This window comes from Lissotriton helveticus, chromosome 8, assembly GCF_964261635.1.
Source record: "Lissotriton helveticus chromosome 8, aLisHel1.1, whole genome shotgun sequence".
Taxonomy (NCBI): Eukaryota; Metazoa; Chordata; class Amphibia; order Caudata; family Salamandridae; genus Lissotriton; species Lissotriton helveticus.
In genome coordinates, this window is record NC_136069.1 from 465512005 (window position 1) to 465532188 (window position 20184).

The window sequence follows — 20184 nt, forward strand, 5'->3', positions numbered from 1 at the left end:
AAAGGGATAACAGTGTTCTGATACTTGTCCACTTCAGAGACAACTTTAACCCCCAAGTATGTGACTTTGCTTGCTGTCTCGGAGCCTTGAACCTTGGAGAAAAAATGGGATAGTATTCGTGTTTTGCTTTTAATTAGTAGATATCCAGACACCATCCCAAATGTATGTTCCTCAGCCTCCATCTCCATTATTGCCACGTCGGGAGATGGGGGTCATAATAGAAATGTTGTCTTTGTTTGCAAACACATTTTGTTGTGTCTATTTAAAATAAATGGCTTATTATTAACGTTGCTCAATATCCTCTACAAGAATGGCTCAATATGTATTGCAAACAGGAAATAGCAACATGGGCAACCTTGTTATTTCCTCTTTTATGTTATTTTTTTCTTACTGCAGGCCCATCATTTGTGGTTTTCCTTCTGGGTTTTTATAGAGAGACTGTAGGGCCCTCATAAAGGAAGCCCAAAGTCCATGCATTTAATAGACTCCCAGTGATAATCCCAGACTGATTCCATAGACTCCCAGTGATAATCTCAGACTGATTTCATAGACTCCCAGTGATAATCCCAGACTATTTTATCAAAGGCCTTTTCTGCTTCAAGCAGTGTCATTGCCAATGGCTGCCAACCTGATACTAGATGATTGATCAAATAAAGAAATGGCGCTGTTAACGTGGTCCCTCTCTGTGTTACATTGCCATGCTGCCAAGGAGAGAGTGTCTTGACAGTGATCCTGCTTAGGCCTGTGGCCAGTATTTAACAGTAACATTTTGTATCGCTATTTATTAATGAAATTGGACTTTAAGACCCAAGATTTGTAGCCATGTTTTTTAAGAGATACTGGTATGTTAGTGGCTGTCCAGGATCTTGAACAGTCGTGGCCAGCTGGAATCAATTTAAACAGGGTAGTTAAAGCTGTCGTCAGGAGTGTGAAACATTGTTTATAAATCTGTAATGGAATTCCATCAGGGGCCACTGCGTTTTCCGGCAGGTAGTGAGTGTATGGCTGTTTTGATTTCCTCTAAACTAATTAGGTCATCTAAAGCCTCCCTGTCTTCATTCAAGTTTTTAAGCTTACAGGTTCCAAAAATACCTGAATTGCTTCAACCGAGTGTCAATCTGAAATATTTCACTGTGATTAAAGTGAATAATGTGATCAATCCCTACAATTTAGCATGTTTTTGTTTTGAATATTTGCTGCCCAGGTACTGTGGGATTATTTGGGCACACCTCTATATGTTTTGACTTGCCAAGTATATAGGTGGTTTCGGCTTTCACACCAGTCCTTTGGCGCACCTTACTCCAGCAGAGCAAGGGGAGTCACCTGTCTCCAGTATTTAGCAATGTCTCTCTTGGTAATTAAAGCTCCTATCCACAACCTAGTAGCACCCCCAAAAATGTTCCATAATACCAAGCATAGCAATCCGGTGCGACAGGTCCACCTATTTTCTATAGAGTGGTAAATACCTTTTGCAAATATATTGATATGATGGGACATTTCCACACCATGTGAAAGAAATCCCCTTCCTCTTCTGACCCTCGTAAACATATGGGACAAGGTAGCTTCCTCGCCTGCCATAGCTTGTTGGGTGTAAAATAAGTAATATGTAGGTACTTGTGTTGTATTTTCCAATAGACGAAATAAAGACAAAATAGCTAGTACTCGTGGGGCCAAACAGGTAACCCTCAAGTCTGAGTCATCTAGTGGGCCCAATCATGACTCTAATTGTACCTTTAGTTTACATAAGGTGTCAGAGGAATTAATTACAAATGACTTATAGTTCAGCGATAACCCCCTTTCCCAAGTGACCTATACATATCCTTGCTTCTAGCTGGCTGAACTTGGGAATATTAGAGAGAGAATCTTGGTGGTGTGAAAGTGCAGCATGCGCAGCTGCAAATAATGATAAAAATGGGATTTATGTGTTATTCCCCTACCCATGGTACTCACAGCAGACTGGATCGATTTTTCCGTGCCGGTGAGGGGGTCCTTAATGTTGTTAAATCGTCCTATCAGGTGCGGTTTCTCTCTGACCATGCCCCTCTAATTTTGGAATGCAGGGTGAGGGGTCGTCGACCTGGTATCTCTTTGTGGAGGTTCAGGCCTGAATCTCTAGGATACCCAGAAAACACCATTGACATGCAGGACACCCTCCAGGAGATTTTTAAGACGAACTGGCACAGGATCCCGTGGTGTAGAATGGGAGACATTGATAGCAGTAATCAGACAGTGTGTCTTGGTAAGACATACGATATTAGGAGAAAGTTGGAACGGGAACTGGGAGAAAAGGAAGCACAGCTTGCTGGACTGCAGCAACAGATTCAGGGGCGGCAACTGTCTGGTATAGACTGGACTGTCACATCAGTAAAGATTATCAGCAATATATCCTTAGAGAGGGAGATAAGTCAGGGTGAATGTTGGCTTGGTTTCTTAAAAGAGAATGTCCTCCACAAACTATTTTTGCTCCACAAGCTCCCGATGGTGCGCTGGTTATGGGTCAGATATGTATTACGCAGCTCCTATGTGATCATCTTGTTGTGATCTATACTGCCCCGACACAGGCAGAGGATCCAGGGGTGGAAGAGTTCCAGGATCAGGTGAACATGATTCCCCAGCTGTAGATAGCACAGGCGGAGGGACTCGGGGAGGCCATAACTTTGGAGGAATTGAGGGAAGCGCTTCAAGCTATGGCGAGAGGGGAAATGCCTGGGTCCTGACAGGCTTCTGGTGGAATATTATCAGGTCCACACATTTGCCTTGCTCCTGATGCTTCTGGAAACCTTCTTGAAGGCGCTTGAGCTTGGCGAACTACAACCACATATGAGAGAAGCGGTTATACTTATGCTTCCAAAGCCGGGCAAGGACACTGTGGAACAGAGTTCATACAGCCCACTCTCAATGCTAAATGTGGTAGTCAAATTGCTTGCAAAGGTTTTAGCACTTCGGTTGGGGCAGGTTATGGTAAACTTAGTCTGGGGGGGACCAGCGTGGTTTCGCACCGGGGAGGGGTTCCCATATGAACCTTTGGCGATTGTCACACGAGGCTCGGGCATCCACCTTTGGAGCGGCTTTGGTGGCATTAGACATAGATAAGGTGTTCGACACACTGTCCTGGCCGTACCTATGGGAAGTCCTACGTCGTATGGGACTGGAAACCAGTTTCCTGTCTTGGGTTCAGTTGCTTTATAGACTGCCCACTGCTTGTGTGCGGCTGGGGCGGAGGTGTCCAGGGCCTTCTATGTAAGAAGGGGAACACAACAAGGCTTTCCATTTTCGCTGCTCCTATATGTAATGGCAATGGAACCACTAGCAATACATCTTAGGGACCAACTACACGATTGGAGCATCCCAATGGAAGACAGTAATCATGTTGTGTCAATGTACACAGATAACACATTGATATATGTAAGACTTCCTGAATGCTCTATGCTCCTACTTATGCAGTGAGAGGAGCATTTTGGCGAAACATCGGGACTCCGCGTCAACCATACAAGAGGGTGCTTTATCCCCTGGCCGCTCTGGTGATAGTGACAAGGCAGTTCTCCCAGCAGTGGGAACACCATGGGAAACACGCAGCTTCAGATATTTCGGTCTGCAAGTCAAATATGACCACCATCTCCAGTATGAGCAAAATATGGGTAGGATCCTAGAAGGTCTTACAAACACTGTCCAATTTTGGACCACATTGTCCCTGTCGGTGGTGGGCAGAGTGGCTTTGAGTAAAATGGCCCTCCTACTCAGTTACCTCTACACAATGCAAAACTCATTGTGTGCCCTACCATTGGCCATGTTTCATCAGATAGATAAGGTATTAGTTGATCTGATCTTATAAGGGCGGGAAAAAGGTGCAGGGTTTGACTGGAAATACTGAAGCTGGATCTCGATGAGGGTGGGCTAGGACTCCCTGATGAACAGCTGTATTATTTAGCTGGTCTTTTGCAGTACACGGCGTTGTGGTGTAATGAAGACCCCCAACTGGGGAAACAGTTTGATGTCAGGGTCCAAAGGGGGTCCCGACTCACTCATTGCTGATGTGTGGTCAGGGACTACTGCCGGGAACTCCTTTTTGTGTTGCTCTTGTGGCACGAGCATGGGAATTGGCCGTTAGGGAAGTTATAAAGGATGCACCGTTCGCCCTGCTTCTCCTGCTTTTGTGGTTGTGCCCCTTCCTGCACACCCGTCTGTGAGTCTATAAACTTCAAGGGCTGGATAGAAGGGGGATGTCAGAAGGTGGGAGACTTGTATTTGAATGGTAACTGTAACTGTATGGTAATGGAGGAAGTGGAAATGCACTATGGAATTGATGGAAATGGAATTGCCTGTAATATGCAAGTATATCACGTACTGTCCGTAAAATATGGCCCACATTTTTCAGGAGGAACCGGGCCAATCCCAGGTTCTCCAGGTAATCTTGGGCCATGGCTCCTTTAAGGGCATTATTTCCTGACTACAAGTAACCTTGAAATCTGATAGACAGACGAACGTTGGCCTGAAGCGGGCAGCTTGGAAAAGGGAATTAGAATCGCCATTATCGGACAGCGAATGGCATAGGGTGCAAGTGTGCAAAGTGGCTAGCAATGCCCGGTTAAAGCTGGTGCACTTTTATTTTCTTCATCACACACATCAGACATCATCTCATCTGCATAGGGCTAACCCAACAAAGTCAGCGGAATGTACTAGATGCCAGATCACGCTTGCAGATTTCTGTCATATTGCATGGAATTGCATGCAACTTTCCACATACTGGAATGAAGTGCATGGGGAGTTAAATAGGGTGACAAGGGTAGCTGTGGAAAATTCACTGTTTGCTGGGATTGCTGCCCCTCCCTAAAAAGGGGAGAAAAATGCAATATAGGTTTGCCCAACTTGGCCTACTGCTGGCCTGGCACAACGCCATATAGCAATACACTGGGCCAACCCTGTGCCCCCGGCTCTCACTAAATGGAGGGCAGATCTTTTGGAGTGGGCAGTGGCAGAGGAATCCAGGCTCCGGAGGGTGCACAATGATGAGCACGTGAAAAGGGACCTTGAAATAGAAACGAGCATGTTGGACGTACTGGGGAAACGCAGTAGGGATCTGGGAGATGGAGAGGACCAGGACATGAGAGGTGGGGGGAGACATTGCTTCAGATGGGGACCATGATCTGGAGGCCACATCAGATGCGCACTAATCATTAAACAGTGACCATTCATTGGTCATGAGCAGGCCTGATGAAACAGCTGCGGAGTAGACATTATGTTGGTCCTGCGCTTGATGTTGAGAACCCACTCCGTTGGCCACACACGAGATTCCAAATGCAGGTAGCAAGTAAGATTAAAAAATCTATCCCCTACTCTTTCCATGCTGTATCTTGGAGCCATCCTGCTCTACCTTGACACTTACTGCACATTGATAAACAAGAATGTATGTTCATATTGTTATTTTTTGGTTTTTTTACAGAACACTAAATAAACACAAAAAAATGGGATTCATATAGTTAAAATTCGATCTGAAGGTCCTGGAAAGACTTCATTTATGTGCCCTGCCAGATATCCCCAAAATTCGATACACCAATGAGGTCCCATTTACCAAATCCCTCGAAATGCGAAGATTGTTGCAGCCAATGGCCCCTCCACAAGGGTGTCTCCAGCTTATTTTTTCGATTGCAGTACACCCACCGCAACTTTGATCTCAGGCACACAACACTACTGTAGTGACCTTGGGAAAATTCCAAGTTGTATCAGTGTGAGTGACACCCTGGCATTGAAAAATTGGGAAGCTCCACGCTGCTATCAGTGTGAGTGACACACTAGCATTTCAACTTTGGGAGTATCTTGTGGTTATTAGCTCTATATTTTTACTTGGAATTACAGAACTATTCAGATTCTACTGTATTTACTCTATGTAGAATATGTCACTTTGTGGGTGCTGTAAAGTTGACTTTCTATTTTTTTGTAAGAACAACATAAGAACTTAACCATACTTTGCATCTGCGAAGGTACTGTACATGTGATGGGGACTAGCTTTTGATCTTGCATGACCAGGTTGTTAACCCAAGGTCTGAAACACTATTCCCTAGTTGCAAACCATGGTGTACAAATTACACACCAAGTGGTTTGCAAAAAGGGATGCAATTTGTAATGCAACCTACATACTGATAGGTTGAATCACAAATTGCATCCCTGACCGGCTCTTACTCAGAGGGGTCACAAAACAACCTGCTAAATAATATAAATCAGGCAGATCGCTATTTGACCATGTGATTAACTGTGAATGCTGGGACATTGGAACACAAAAAAAAGATGGACACAATGCTGAACATTGTCAAACATTCACCCCCGAGCCTCACATCTGGGTTTAATCCTTCGTTAATTTGCTCGCCACACCATTCCAGTTTGAACCCAGCCATATGCAAATTAGCCTTGACCCAGCTCCCTTTGGGAACAGTCCAGCCCGAACTGCAAGGCCAGGTACCCCCTAGACCTGAAAACAAGCATCCTGGGACAGTGGGCTGTAAGGAACAGCAAGACTTAAATCCCTGCATTTGCATTTCCACAGAAAACATTTCTTAAAGCAAAAAAAATGTTTTTCAACATGATTCCCACAGGGAAAGCTGTGCCTCAGAGACGTCATCCCTTTTGCTAATTAGATACCACCCCTTTGAGATTTCGATATCTGTTCAATGATTTCACCTGCAATTGTGGTTTCAACTCACATACACATGCTACTGCAACTCGCAGTTTGGAGGGGACGTCCCTTATAAGCCCCCTCCTAATTACAATTCGTTATGACTTGCAAAATGAATTTTGCAGATTTTGCTACCACAAAACTGCTTTTTGTATCACACTACCAATTCCTTAAATACAAAATCACTTCTCAAAAGATGATCTGAGTACATTTTTAGTATATACTGTCTAGCAGGTAACCAATAAGTCTCTGAGGAATCAAGAAATTATTAAAAGTAATTTGTGACAGTTCATAATACTTCTGTAGCTCAATAATATCGACATCCAATGAAATTCGATGACAAATGCCACAAACACTAATGCAGTGCTAGAATCTCTACTGTATTTGTATTTACACTTACTACATATTACAGAGTGCAAGATGAAAGAATACTTACTGTGTCATAATTCTGGTCTAGAAATTCTGCCACCAATAGTTTGTGTCGTGTTAGCAAGTCCTAAAAGAAAAACAGTTTAACATGAAATAGTTTAAGTAAATACAGTATAATTCTAGAGTCTATGATTTTTGTGTACATACCAAATAATAATGAGTTGTTAGCCCTGTCACCACAAAGTGCAATGAATCAAGACATGTACTTAAAGATGGGTGTAACCTGCTCTGGGAAACTGAAGGGAGTGTTATGGGAAACCTGTAGAAACATTCAATCACAACGTCTGGAATCGCCCTTTGCTGGCTTTCTGCTATTTTTGTTTGTCTGCCTAGCTAAACCATTCCTTATGATGTCAAACAACACATGCATGTTAACCACTCTGTAGCAACCAATAACCTGGCTCCATACTTCATTCAGAGGGAAGATAAGGTGTTCTGTCTGCAACCAAATGTCGTCTGAGGTAGGATACTGGCTCCCATCTCTACATGAAGAACACAATGCATAATGTTGGAACATAGGCCCTTCAAACACTCTGAAAAAACATGGAACATTTCTCTACGGAAAAAGAAGGCACTGTCTTTCAGCCACTCAGAGTGGGAAGCATTTAAAGTTTCAACCAGGGGCCTGTGTATTCAAGCCACGAGAGGGGCCACCAAAACCACTGTGCACAACCTACAAAAACTGAAAAGCAACATGCTTAAACTAGAGCAGAAAGCAGTGGAACATGTAGAGCTGAAAGAATCAAAACAAGACAAAAAAACATGGAGCACTTACAGAAAAGTTAAGATTTTCGTACTGCTCATCATACCTCACAAAAACACATACGGAATGAGATGAAACTGGTCGGCTACTAGCCCAATTAATACAGTGGTGTCACAAACGTTGAGGGGCCCACTGCAGAGTCATGGAGGGGCCCCTTTCCTGACTTACACAGGAGCTCTCAGGCCAGGGTACTGTGCTGAAGGTACTCCCTGGAACTCGGGGCCCCCCCTGCACTGCGCGGTCTTTGTTACACCACTGAATTGATAAAATCCCAGCAAATCAACACCCCGCTCTTATCATTAAGAGATAGAAAAGGGGCTTTGTGGGCACCCAGGATGATATCACAGAGGCCTTTTTAGAGTTTTAAAATACACTGTACACAAAGGAAGGAGATCCTGAAAAAGAACTTATAGATGAGTGCCTAGAAAATGTGACCCTCCCCAGGTTGACCCTTAAACATTTGGAGGAGATAGAGGCAGTGGAGGCTGGCAGAGAACGGGGTGGCGAGGCGGGGAAGGTGAAAAAACAAACTACAAAAAAAGAACTTTTACCTCTTTGCCGGGCGCGTCTCTCCTTCGCTACCTGCCGACGTCCCAGAACGGAAGCAGGAAGCACACAAAGGCTCCCCTAAGCCAACCATTATGCTGCCATGCAGAGTTGTGATTAGTCTGAGCGCTGTGGTTCGGCGCTCAGAAGGGAACAGTGAGGATATGCATGTTCCCCACCAGGCTGTACATTACAACTTGGTGGGGAACATGCAAAGTAGGCATGAATGTTTGGCCGGCCCAAGACAGCCGGCCAAACAGTCATACACACTTAGAGTGTGCCCAACACTCCTCCCCCTGAGACCCCAGCCCCACCCTAACCCAGCCCCGCATCTACCAAAAATAAATGATAATAACGAAGTTATTATCATTTTAGTTTTTCACTGCTTTAAAAGCAGTGGGGTGATGCTACTCCGCCTTAGCGGAGGAGCTGCCCCTGGATAGAGGTCAACATCTCAACATCCTAAACCAAGAAATTAGAAGAGCTCTGATGGATCTAGCAACTTGTAAAATTCCATGATTAGATAGAACCCTACTTCGTATTTGCAGGCCAGTTAATTCCTAGTTTGGCTAAATTGTATGCACAGCCTTTGAGGAAATACATTTACCTTCTACTAGTAGCCAAACCATTAAAATGTCAATACCCAAACCAGAACATAACCAAATGTATATGGATTCTTACAGGCCATTATCCGTCTTGAAGGCAGATCACAAAATTCTGACAAAAATCATGTCCGGCAGAATACTCCCTGAAATACCTACGTTAATACACATAAACTAAAACAGATTTTCCCTGGCTGCAGCACATCATCAAACATTAAAAGACTATTTGAAATTCTAGAATTGGCTCCACAGGATTGGTTGCTATGAGCTTAACTTTTAATGGACCTAGAAAAGACTTTCAAAACCCTCAACTGGTGATACATGATTAAAGTCGTGGAAAGAATTAGCATCAGTAGACACAAGGAAATAGGTCAAACCGCAATGTATTAGTCCTACTGTAGGAAATGGGACCCCCGGCCGGCCAGGGCTTGCGCCACAGCCAGTCAGAGACCGCCACTCCTATATAAAGTCGACCCCTGCTCGCCCTCTAGGTAACGCGGCGCGGGCAGTCAGGCCTATCTCGGAGGACATGTGTGAAGCATTTGCGCACGCACCCACCAACAGCAACATCCCAGGCCTCCCACAAAAGGAACTCCACACGAAGTATATATGAAAATAGTCTTTGTATTAGACAGGACACATAGGAACATACACTTTACAAGGGGTTCAAGGCACGGCAGGGGTTACCAGGGAAAAGGTACAGGGCAGGGCCAAGGGACCACTGCCAGTGGTACGCATCTGATGGAACTGGCATTAGAACACATATCTCCTGGGAGCTTCTTAGACTAGCAGTAGAACTCACTCTGACCAGGGATCACATACATGTGACATCGGGTACTCAGGTGGGAAGGGACAAGGTACATAACACAACAGAGGCCCCCATCAGCAGGGCAACACATAGTAAGTCAGCAGGGCAACACATAGTAATCCTCAGCATCACATTGATATTAGTCAGTAGCACCCCCTAGGCCAGATGACCGTCCTGGGGCAGGGGCGCCTTAGAGTCTCAATGTCAGGGTAGGCTGCAGGTAGCCTACCATCAGCCTAAACGTGGCAGCTGCCCACGAAGTGCTGGGCAGCTGAAATGATGAGGGCACAGGTTGGGGCCTCGCAGGCTCGGACCACAGGGACAGGGGTGGAGCCTCGCAGGCTCAGCAGGAATGAGCGCCATGAAGGGAGCCTTTAGGGCTCAAGAACAAAGATGCGGGGCGTGAGCCTAGCAGGCTCGGCAGGGTCAGGGACCCGTGGTGGGGCCTCTCGGGGCCCAGGCAGGGTCAGGGGCACATGGTGGATCCTCCTCGGGGCTCTGGACAAGAACTGTGGGCAGGCGGGGCCCCCCCTCAGGGGACCCGGCATCACTGGTGGCCCCACGGGGCCTCTCGGGGCTCAGGGGTCAAGCTTCGGGCAAGCGGGGCCCCCCTCGGGGGACCCGGCATCACTGGGGGCCTCGGGGGCCTCTGAGCACATGTGTGCTCGCGCTGGAGGGGAGGGGCGGCCACCGGCAATGTGGCCCGATGCCCCGCCTCCCCTCCGGCCTCACTCACCGGCTAGGAGACGCGCCGGTCTCTCCTCGCTCTCCGGGGCTCCCTCTCGCTCCTGGGGGGCCCCGGGGGGGAAGCGGCCATTCCTCTGGGGGGACGCAGGGGCGCGGAGTAGGCTCCCGCCGCTCCCTGCAGGTCTCTGCTCTCTCCGTCCTTCGCTGCAGCTCCCCAGGCCGCCGGCCAATCAGAGCGCGGCCCGGGGGGACGTCATCAGCCCAGCCCGGGCCGCCAGCCACTCAGAGCGCGGCCCGGGGGCGGGCCTCACGAAGGGTCCCGGGCTGCGGCGGTGAATACAGGGTGGATTGACGAGGGCCAGGTTCCCTCGATTAGGGCAGCATTGACGGGGGCAAGCGAGGTAGACACTGGCTGGGGGCTCGGGCCCGCTCACACGAACATGCCGATGCCGGGCACCAGCTGGGAGAGTAGCGCGCTCCCCGCGCTGGGGGCAGGGGGGCAGAAAGGCAGCGCCTCAAGGCGCTAAGACCGCAGGAAAGCGCTCCCAAGCGCTACAAGCGGGAATGGAGCGCCTTGAGGCGCTAGGATAGCAGGGGAGCGCTCCCAAGCGCTAGGGCCACGGATAGCAGGGCCCCAAAGAGGTTCAGGGTCCCAGCAGATCAGGAGCAGGGCAGGGCTCAGGGAGGCAGGCCCTTCCCCTGAGCCCCCAAGCAGCAGCATGCCCCCCCTGGCAGGATGCCCGTCAGGACCAGCAGGAAGAAAAAGAGAGAGAGAAAAGGGCCCACCCTCCTTTTATACAGGAGCCCCCTTTGTCTCCAAAAGGGGCAGGCAGGGAGAGAACCAGCTGGAACTGGTTATAAGGAATTTCTTGGTGCTGGCCAGGCCAGGGACACTGGACGCACCCCCGGGGGGTGGGGCCAGCTTGGTGGGGGAAGGCCCAGCCGGCTTCAGCCAATCAGACGCCAGCACACCTACTGCACACACACACCAAGGTCTAGAAGGAGCCCTTCCCTTCTAGCCACACGCATGCTGCATACATCATCTTGTAGCATTCAACCTCACGAGCGCACACATACCAAACACGGCCCGGCACGCCCCACGCATCAGGAGCTACCAGAGCCACATACATCCCCCCATGCATTCCTATGGGAGGCAGGTCTCTCTCACCACACACACACTCAGGAGGGGAATCACCATCCCCCGGACACCTATAATAAGCACAAAACTTCAGGGGTGGACCTGCCAGACGGGCCAAGTCCAACACATGCCCCTCCCAGCCCAAGCGCAGGGCAGACCAATCACTACCGTGATGGACTTTCCTGCGGTAGGGCGATAGGAAGTGGACGCGGCCCGCACTGTCGGACCAATAGACATACCCAGTTTACATATAAAAAAAAAATGAAGACATAGGCCCAACCAGGCTACCCACCTGGTACTCCTTAGTTGTCCATGACTGGGACCAGGCCCTAAGCCATCCAGATACTACAGGTCCCTGCTAATCCGAAGTGGGGGCGGTACCCATGGCCCACAATAGCCATTCTCCACTCCCTTTCTCAGTGTAGCCACGACTACCACGGTTCCTTCCGCCTAGGGTCCGCACCCTCAGGCTTGCCAGAGGTCACGGGTACGAATGCCCCACCCTACCTCTACTTCTGAGGTTCCGCGTTCTCCCAGGAGAAACACCCTCAGAACACACCTTCCTACCAGTCTTGGAACTTCCTCCCTCCACTGGTCTTCCACCTGGGAACTAACTTCACCGGATCATCTTGAAGACAAAACCGGCCAGGACACTGGCTACAGTCGCCCCGACGTCCAGATCCGGAAACACCGACTACTGGCTCCCAAACCGCGGGCAGTACCCTACCGGCCAGATGCCTGGCGCACCAGGACTTTTTACAAGAAAAAAAAATGGAACCTAACACTTCCTCTCCTCCCTCCGCAGGCAGGAGTTCCCTCTTGTACTAGGATGAGCCGCGGCAGCGCCAGCAGGTCTCAGTGTTCAGCTCTCCCCAAGGCAAGCCGCGGCAGCGCCAGCAGGTCTTCCTCGTCCGGGATACAACTCAACATAAATTCAGCTAGGGCGACACCGGACACCCAAAACACCACAAGATGAGCCGCGGCAGCGCCAGCAGGTCTCAGTACAACGCAACATAAATTCAGCCAGGGCGACACCTGACACCTAAAATACCACAAGATGAGCCGCGGCAGCGCCAGCAGGTCTCAGTACAACGCAACATAAATTCAGCCAGGGCGACACCTAGAACACAACAAGATGAGCCGCGGCAGCGCCAGCAGGTCTCAGTACAACTCAACATAAATTCAGCCAGGGCGACACCTGACACCTAGAACACAACAAGATGAGCCGCGGCAGCGCCAGCAGGTCTCAGTACAACTCAACATAAATTCAGCCAGGGCGACACCTGACACCTAAACACCACAAGATGAGCCGTGGCAGCGCCAGCAGGTCTCAGTACAACGCAACATAAATTCAGCCAGGGCGACACCTGACACCTAGAACACAACCAGCGGGGTAAGGGAACCTGATGCATCCAACACATTCAGCGGGGTACGGAAGGACAGGATTATCGTTGATTCAGCAAGCTCCCCATCCCAGAGAACTTACACCCCATTACTCAGCACACCTCAACATTCATCCACCCATCGTCCCCTAGACTGGTAAGACAGTTTTCTACCGCCCAGATTCCTCAACCTGACCCTTGTGGCACAGGTACCATTACTCTAGGGGAGGGACAAGGACCCTACACATTTGAACACACATACGCAGACACCACTAGACCCCACCCTTCTGGTGAATCCAGAAACCCATATTGTACTAGGGAGATGATTTACCCTCCCAAGCTAGGGGCAACTAACTAACAGTGTCCACGCACACTTTTTCCACCGAACAGACATTTAAGTAACCTTTAAAACTTTCCACAGAACAGGTATTTCTATTGATCATTAAACATTTCCATAGAGCAGGCATTTTTAGCAACCTGACCTGACCCCATGCGGTGCAGGTATCATTACTTCCAGGGAAGGGACAAGGACCATACACATTGAACACAATTACGCTGCCACCACTGGATCCCACCCTTCTGGTGAATCCAGAAAACACATTGCACTAGGGGGTTGATCTACCCTCCCGGGCTAGGGTCACCTAACCAGAACACATTTTTCACAGAACGGACATTTACGTAACCTCCTAAAACCAATAATCTCCTTTCTTTGCGACCAGTTACAATACAGAGTTTTTGTAGGGAGGCCAGTTATCGTTGTGGTACTGCGCAAACACAAGTCCGGATCCCACCGCTAGCCACCAGTGTAGGAAATGGGACCCCCGGCCGGCCAGGGCTTGCGCCACAGCCAGTCAGAGACCGCCACTCCTATATAAAGTCGACCCCTGCTCGCCCTCTAGGTAACGCGGCGCGGGCAGTCAGGCCTATCTCGGAGGACATGTGTGAAGCATTTGCGCACGCACCCACCAACAGCAACATCCCAGGCCTCCCACAAAAGGAACTCCACACGAAGTATATATGAAAATAGTCTTTGTATTAGACAGGACACATAGGAACATACACTTTACAAGGGGTTCAAGGCACGGCAGGGGTTACCAGGGAAAAGGTACAGGGCAGGGCCAAGGGACCACTGCCAGTGGTACGCATCTGATGGAACTGGCATTAGAACACATATCTCCTGGGAGCTTCTTAGACTAGCAGTAGAACTCACTCTGACCAGGGATCACATACATGTGACATCGGGTACTCAGGTGGGAAGGGACAAGGTACATAACACAACAGAGGCCCCCATCAGCAGGGCAACACATAGTAAGTCAGCAGGGCAACACATAGTAATCCTCAGCATCACATTGATATTAGTCAGTAGCACCCCCTAGGCCAGATGACCGTCCTGGGGCAGGGGCGCCTTAGAGTCTCAATGTCAGGGTAGGCTGCAGGTAGCCTACCATCAGCCTAAACGTGGCAGCTGCCCACGAAGTGCTGGGCAGCTGAAATGATGAGGGCACAGGTTGGGGCCTCGCAGGCTCGGACCACAGGGACAGGGGTGGAGCCTCGCAGGCTCAGCAGGAATGAGCGCCATGAAAGGAGCCTTTAGGGCTCAAGAACAAAGATGCGGGGCGTGAGCCTAGCAGGCTCGGCAGGGTCAGGGACCCGTGGTGGGGCCTCTCGGGGCCCAGGCAGGGTCAGAGGCACGTGGTGGAGCCTCCTCGGGGCTCTGGACAAGAACTGTGGGCAGGCGGGGCCCCCCCTCAGGGGACCCGGCATCACTGGTGGCCCCACGGGGCCTCTCGGGGCTCAGGGGTCAAGCTTCGGGCAAGCGGGGCCCCCCTCGGGGGACCCGGCATCACTGGGGGCCTCGGGGGCCTCTGAGCACATGTGTGCTCGCGCTGGAGGGGAGGGGCGGCCACCGGCAATGTGGCCCGATGCCCCGCCTCCCCTCCGGCCTCACTCACCGGCTAGGAGACGCGCCGGTCTCTCCTCGCTCTCCGGGGCTCCCTCTCGCTCCTGGGGGGCCCCGGGGGGGAAGCGGCCATTCCTCTGGGGGGACGCAGGGGCGCGGAGTAGGCTCCCGCCGCTCCCTGCAGGTCTCTGCTCTCTCCGTCCTTCGCTGCAGCTCCCCGGGCCGCCGGCCAATCAGAGCGCGGCCCGGGGGGACGTCATCAGCCCAGCCCGGGCCGCCAGCCACTCAGAGCGCGGCCCGGGGGCGGGCCTCACGAAGGGTCCCGGGCTGCGGCGGTGAATACAGGGTGGATTGACGAGGGCCAGGTTCCCTCGATTAGGGCAGCATTGACGGGGGCAAGCGAGGTAGACACTGGCTGGGGGCTCGGGCCCGCTCACACGAACATGCCGATGCCGGGCACCAGCTGGGAGAGTAGCGCGCTCCCCGCGCTGGGGGCAGGGGGGCAGAAAGGCAGCGCCTCAAGGCGCTAAGACCGCAGGAAAGCGCTCCCAAGCGCTACAAGCGGGAATGGAGCGCCTTGAGGCGCTAGGATAGCAGGGGAGCGCTCCCAAGCGCTAGGGCCACGGATAGCAGGGCCCCAAAGAGGTTCAGGGTCCCAGCAGATCAGGAGCAGGGCAGGGCTCAGGGAGGCAGGCCCTTCCCCTGAGCCCCCAAGCAGCAGCATGCCCCCCCTGGCAGGATGCCCGTCAGGACCAGCAGGAAGAAAAAGAGAGAGAGAAAAGGGCCCACCCTCCTTTTATACAGGAGCCCCCTTTGTCTCCAAAAGGGGCAGGCAGGGAGAGAACCAGCTGGAACTGGTTATAAGGAATTTCTTGGTGCTGGCCAGGCCAGGGACACTGGACGCACCCCCGGGGGGTGGGGCCAGCTTGGTGGGGGAAGGCCCAGCCGGCTTCAGCCAATCAGATGCCAGCACACCTACTGCACACACACACCAAGGTCTAGAAGGAGCCCTTCCCTTCTAGCCACACGCATGCTGCATACATCATCTTGTAGCATTCAACCTCACGAGCGCACACATACCAAACACGGCCCGGCACGCCCCACGCATCAGGAGCTACCAGAGCCACATACATCCCCCCATGCATTCCTATGGGAGGCAGGTCTCTCTCACCACACACACACTCAGGAGGGGAATCACCATCCCCCGGACACCTATAATAAGCACAAAACTTCAGGGGTGGACCTGCCAGACGGGCCAAGTCCAACACCTACAGCTAGGGTCAAGACATGGAGGAATATATCATTATCATACAGCATCGGCAGAGGGGCATGATAAGCAGCCCTATGTCCCCTAGGTTATTATAGATTTTTTGTGATTCTTATTTATACCTTATGAATCTGTTCGACCATTTAAGTACAGGTCGCCTCATGTACATACATTGACAATAATGTATATCTTCATCCAGAAACTGAAACATAAAACATTTACATTTACTTAGCAGTGGGTTATTTCACCCCTTTTCTACCCATCGGTCTCACCAGAATCATCATTCGCAATAATCCGGTCTGGATCTTTGCTTCTCATAAATGATCTGAATGATTACCAGAAGTCACGTACAATATTTATACCTGCTGCTACCCTTTAAAGAGGGGGGAAACGTCTCCTCCATCCCCGCATCTGGCTCTGGAAAGTTTCCCTTTACCTTTTCTTCCTCTGCCCAGGCTCCAAGAGGTCTAGGGTGACAAAAGGTTGGTATCAAGTTCCTTTGTGAGTGTGCTTGAAATGTAAATGGGGCAGGGAACAGCTCCGCCCCATTCCCATCCTAGCAGGATGGAAATGGCCCTCTCCCAGCAGGACCAAGGTCCTACTTTTCAATGTCTGGGTCCAATACGCATTCCTGATGAGGGAGCAATTACCAGGCCGTGGCAGTTGGAAACTTCTAGATGGCCTCAAAGTATAGGGAAGGAGAATGCCAACTTTGGAAAAGTACAATAGTACACAAAAAAGTGATGGATATTTTGCTTTAATTAATCTCAGACACTGAGGCTAACTGGCCCTGGGTTGCTTGTGTTCCAGGTCAGGGAGGACCTGTCTTGACAGTTCGGGCTGGACTGTTGCAAAATAATGATGGATTGGGACGCGGCCCAAGTAATCACAAATGGCTGAGATTAATTCAAGCATTCCAGCCATCACTTTTTTGTAAACTTTCTCAAAGTGTCATTTTTAAAATATTAATCTAAAATCCGACATTACCAATACAGAGGATTTTAAATTACAAATCATTTAAGTGCCAACATGACATTTCTTCTTGCTCCCAATCAAAAGTTAGCACTTCCTATGGGAGAGGTACACCTTACAGAAGTGAAAAACAAATGTAGGAGTTTTTCACTACCAGGACATATAAAAATTAAAAACACATGTCCTACTTTTTAAATACAACTCACTCTGCCCTATGGGCTGTTTAGAGCCTTCTTTAGGGGCGGCTTATATGTATTAACAAGCATTTGCAATGCAATAGGTCTCGCATTAGGAAAGTTTGAGCTATTGGTATAGTAAATGACAAATTTTGTATTTATGTTTTGGTTTTGAAAATAGCGAAATTAATAGCTTTGTCATTTACAATGCCAATAGTTTTAACTTTTGCAAACGTGACACCTATAGCATTTGTAATGCAATATGTGTTGTATTTACGTGACTTAGATGTATTGATATTACAAATAACAATGGCTTTTATTTTTCTTAATAATTAATACTTAAATAAAAGTTATTGTTATTTATAATGGTAATAGCTTAAACTTTTGTAAATAACTTTTGTGAAGATTGTGTTCAGTGTATTTTATTGTAACGAAAATCCAAGAACAAAAGTGAAATACTAACATCTTTTTGTGACATTTGTAATAAATCGTGAAACATTGAGAGAACATATTTGAACCAGCTGTTGAATGGTTGCACAGATTGATGCTGTGGTGGCGCTGAGTGATGTTGTGGTGGCGACGAGTGATGCTGTGGCGTTCATTGATGCTGTGGTAGCGCATAGTGATGGTTGGTGCCCCTGAGTAATGCTGGGGTGGTGCTGAGTGATGCTGTGGTGATGCAATAGATAGAGTGAGGGCGATAGCTAGAGGGAGGGCGATATATAGAGGGAGGGAGGGCGATAGAGTGAGGGAGGGTGATAGATAGAGTGAGGGCTAATGAGGGCGATAGATAGAGTGAGGGCGATAGATAGAGTGAGGGCGATAGATAGATAGTGAGGGCGATAGATAGAGTGAGGGTGATAGATAGAGTGAGGGCGATAGATAGACAGATAGATAGAGTGAGGGCGATAGATAGATAGAGTGAGGGCGATAGATAGAGTGAGGGCGATAGATAGATAGAGTGAGGGCGATAGATAGTTAGAGTGAGGGCGATAGTTAGAGTGAGGGCGATAGTTAGAGTGAGGGCGATAGAGTGAGGGCGACAGATAGAGTGAGGGCGATAGATAGAGTGAGGGCGATAGATAGATAGTGAGGGCGATAGATAGATAGAGTGAGGGCGATAGATAGATAGACAGAGTGAGGGCGATAGAGTGAGGGCGATAGATAGATAGACAGAGTGAGGGCGAAAGATAGACAGACAGAGTGAGGGCGATAGAGTGAGAGCGATAGATAAATAGACAGATAGATAGAGTGAGGGCGATAGAGTGAGTGCGATAGATAGATAGACAGATAGAGTGAAGGCGATAGATAGATAGATAGATAGACAGATAGAGTCAGGGCGATAGACAGATAGATAGAGTGAGGGTGATAGATAGAGTGAGGGCGATAGATAGACAGATAGATAGAGTGAGGGCGATAGATAGATAGAGTGAGGGCGATAGATAGAGTGAGGGCGATAGATAGATAGAGTGAGGGCGATAGATAGTTAGAGTGAGGGCGATAGTTAGAGTGAGGGCGATAGATAGATAGATAGAGTGAGGGCGATAGATAGAGTGAGGGCGATAGATATATAGACAGATAGATAGAGTGAGTGCGATAGATAGACAGATAGAGTGAGGGCGATAGATAGAGTGAGGGCGATAGATAGATAGAGTGAGGGCGATAGATAGACAGATAGATAGAGTGAGGGCGATAGATAGATAGAGTGAGGGCGATAGATAGAGTGAGGGCGATAGATAGATAGAGTGAGGGCGATAGATAGTTAGAGTGAGGGCGATAGATAGTTAGAGTGAGGGCGATAGATAGATAGATAGAGTGAGGGCGATAGATAGAGTGAGGGCGATAGATATATAGACAGATAGATAGAGTGAGTGCGATAGATAGACAGATAGAGTGAGGGCGATAGGTAGATAGAGTGAGGGGGATAGATAGACAGAGTGAGGGCGATAGAAAGATAGAGTGAGGGCGATAGAGTGAAGGCGATAGATAGAGAGAGTGAGGGCGATAGATAGAGTGAGGCGATAGATGGAGTGGGGGCGATAGATGGAGTGGGGGCGATAGATGGAGTGAGGGCGATAGATGGAGTGAGGGCGATAGATGGAGTGAGGGCGATAGATAGACAGAGTGAGGGCGACAGAGTGAGGGCGATAGATAGATAGACAGAGTGAGGGCGATAGATAGACAGACAGAGTGAGGGCGATAGATGGATAGAGTGAGGGAGGGCGATAGATAGATAGAGTGAGGGCGATAGATAGAGTGAGGGTGATAGATAGATAGAGTGAGGGCGATAGATAGAGTGAGGGCGATAGATAGAGTGAGGGCGATAGATAGAGTGAGGGTGATAGATAGAGTGAGGGTAATAGATAGAGTGAGGGCGATAGATAGAGTGAGGGCGATAGATAGAGTGAGGGCGATAGATAGAGTGAGGGCGATAGATAGAGTGAGGGCGATAGATAGAGTGAGGGCGATAGATAGAGTGAGGGCGATAGATAGAGTGAGGGCGATAGATAGAGTGAGGGCGATAGAGTGAGGGCGATAGATAGAGTGAGGGCGATAGATAGAGTGAGGGCGATAGATAGAGTGAGGGCGATAGATAGATAGAGTGAGGGCGATAGATAGATAGAGTGAGGGCGATAGATAGATAGAGTGAGGGCGATAGATAGATAGTGAGGGCGATAGATAGATAGAGTGAGGGCGATAGATAGATAGGGATTGCTTTTCTGTTTGCTGCCACTGACTTTGGAACTCTGACGCTGTGGATTTTGGTCGGCGTCTCTAGCACTGTACTGCCGCTGCCTGCACCTTTAAACCGCCGCTCCTTGCCGGACCAGCTTTGCGGGTCCCGCT

The 20184-nt window shown here is 49.4% G+C and overlaps 1 protein-coding gene across 5 annotated transcripts in view; it reads right to left on the bottom strand.

Moving 5' to 3' along the window:
- Positions 1–20184, bottom strand: part of CAB39L (calcium binding protein 39 like) — a 698257-nt gene that overhangs the window by 94692 nt on the left and 583381 nt on the right. For all 5 annotated transcript variants that reach the window (XM_078657345.1, XM_078657346.1, XM_078657347.1 and 2 more), the window contains one exon: positions 7104–7163. In XM_078657345.1, the coding sequence (XP_078513471.1) occupies positions 7104–7163 (60 nt within the window). The remainder of the gene's footprint in view (positions 1–7103; positions 7164–20184) is intronic.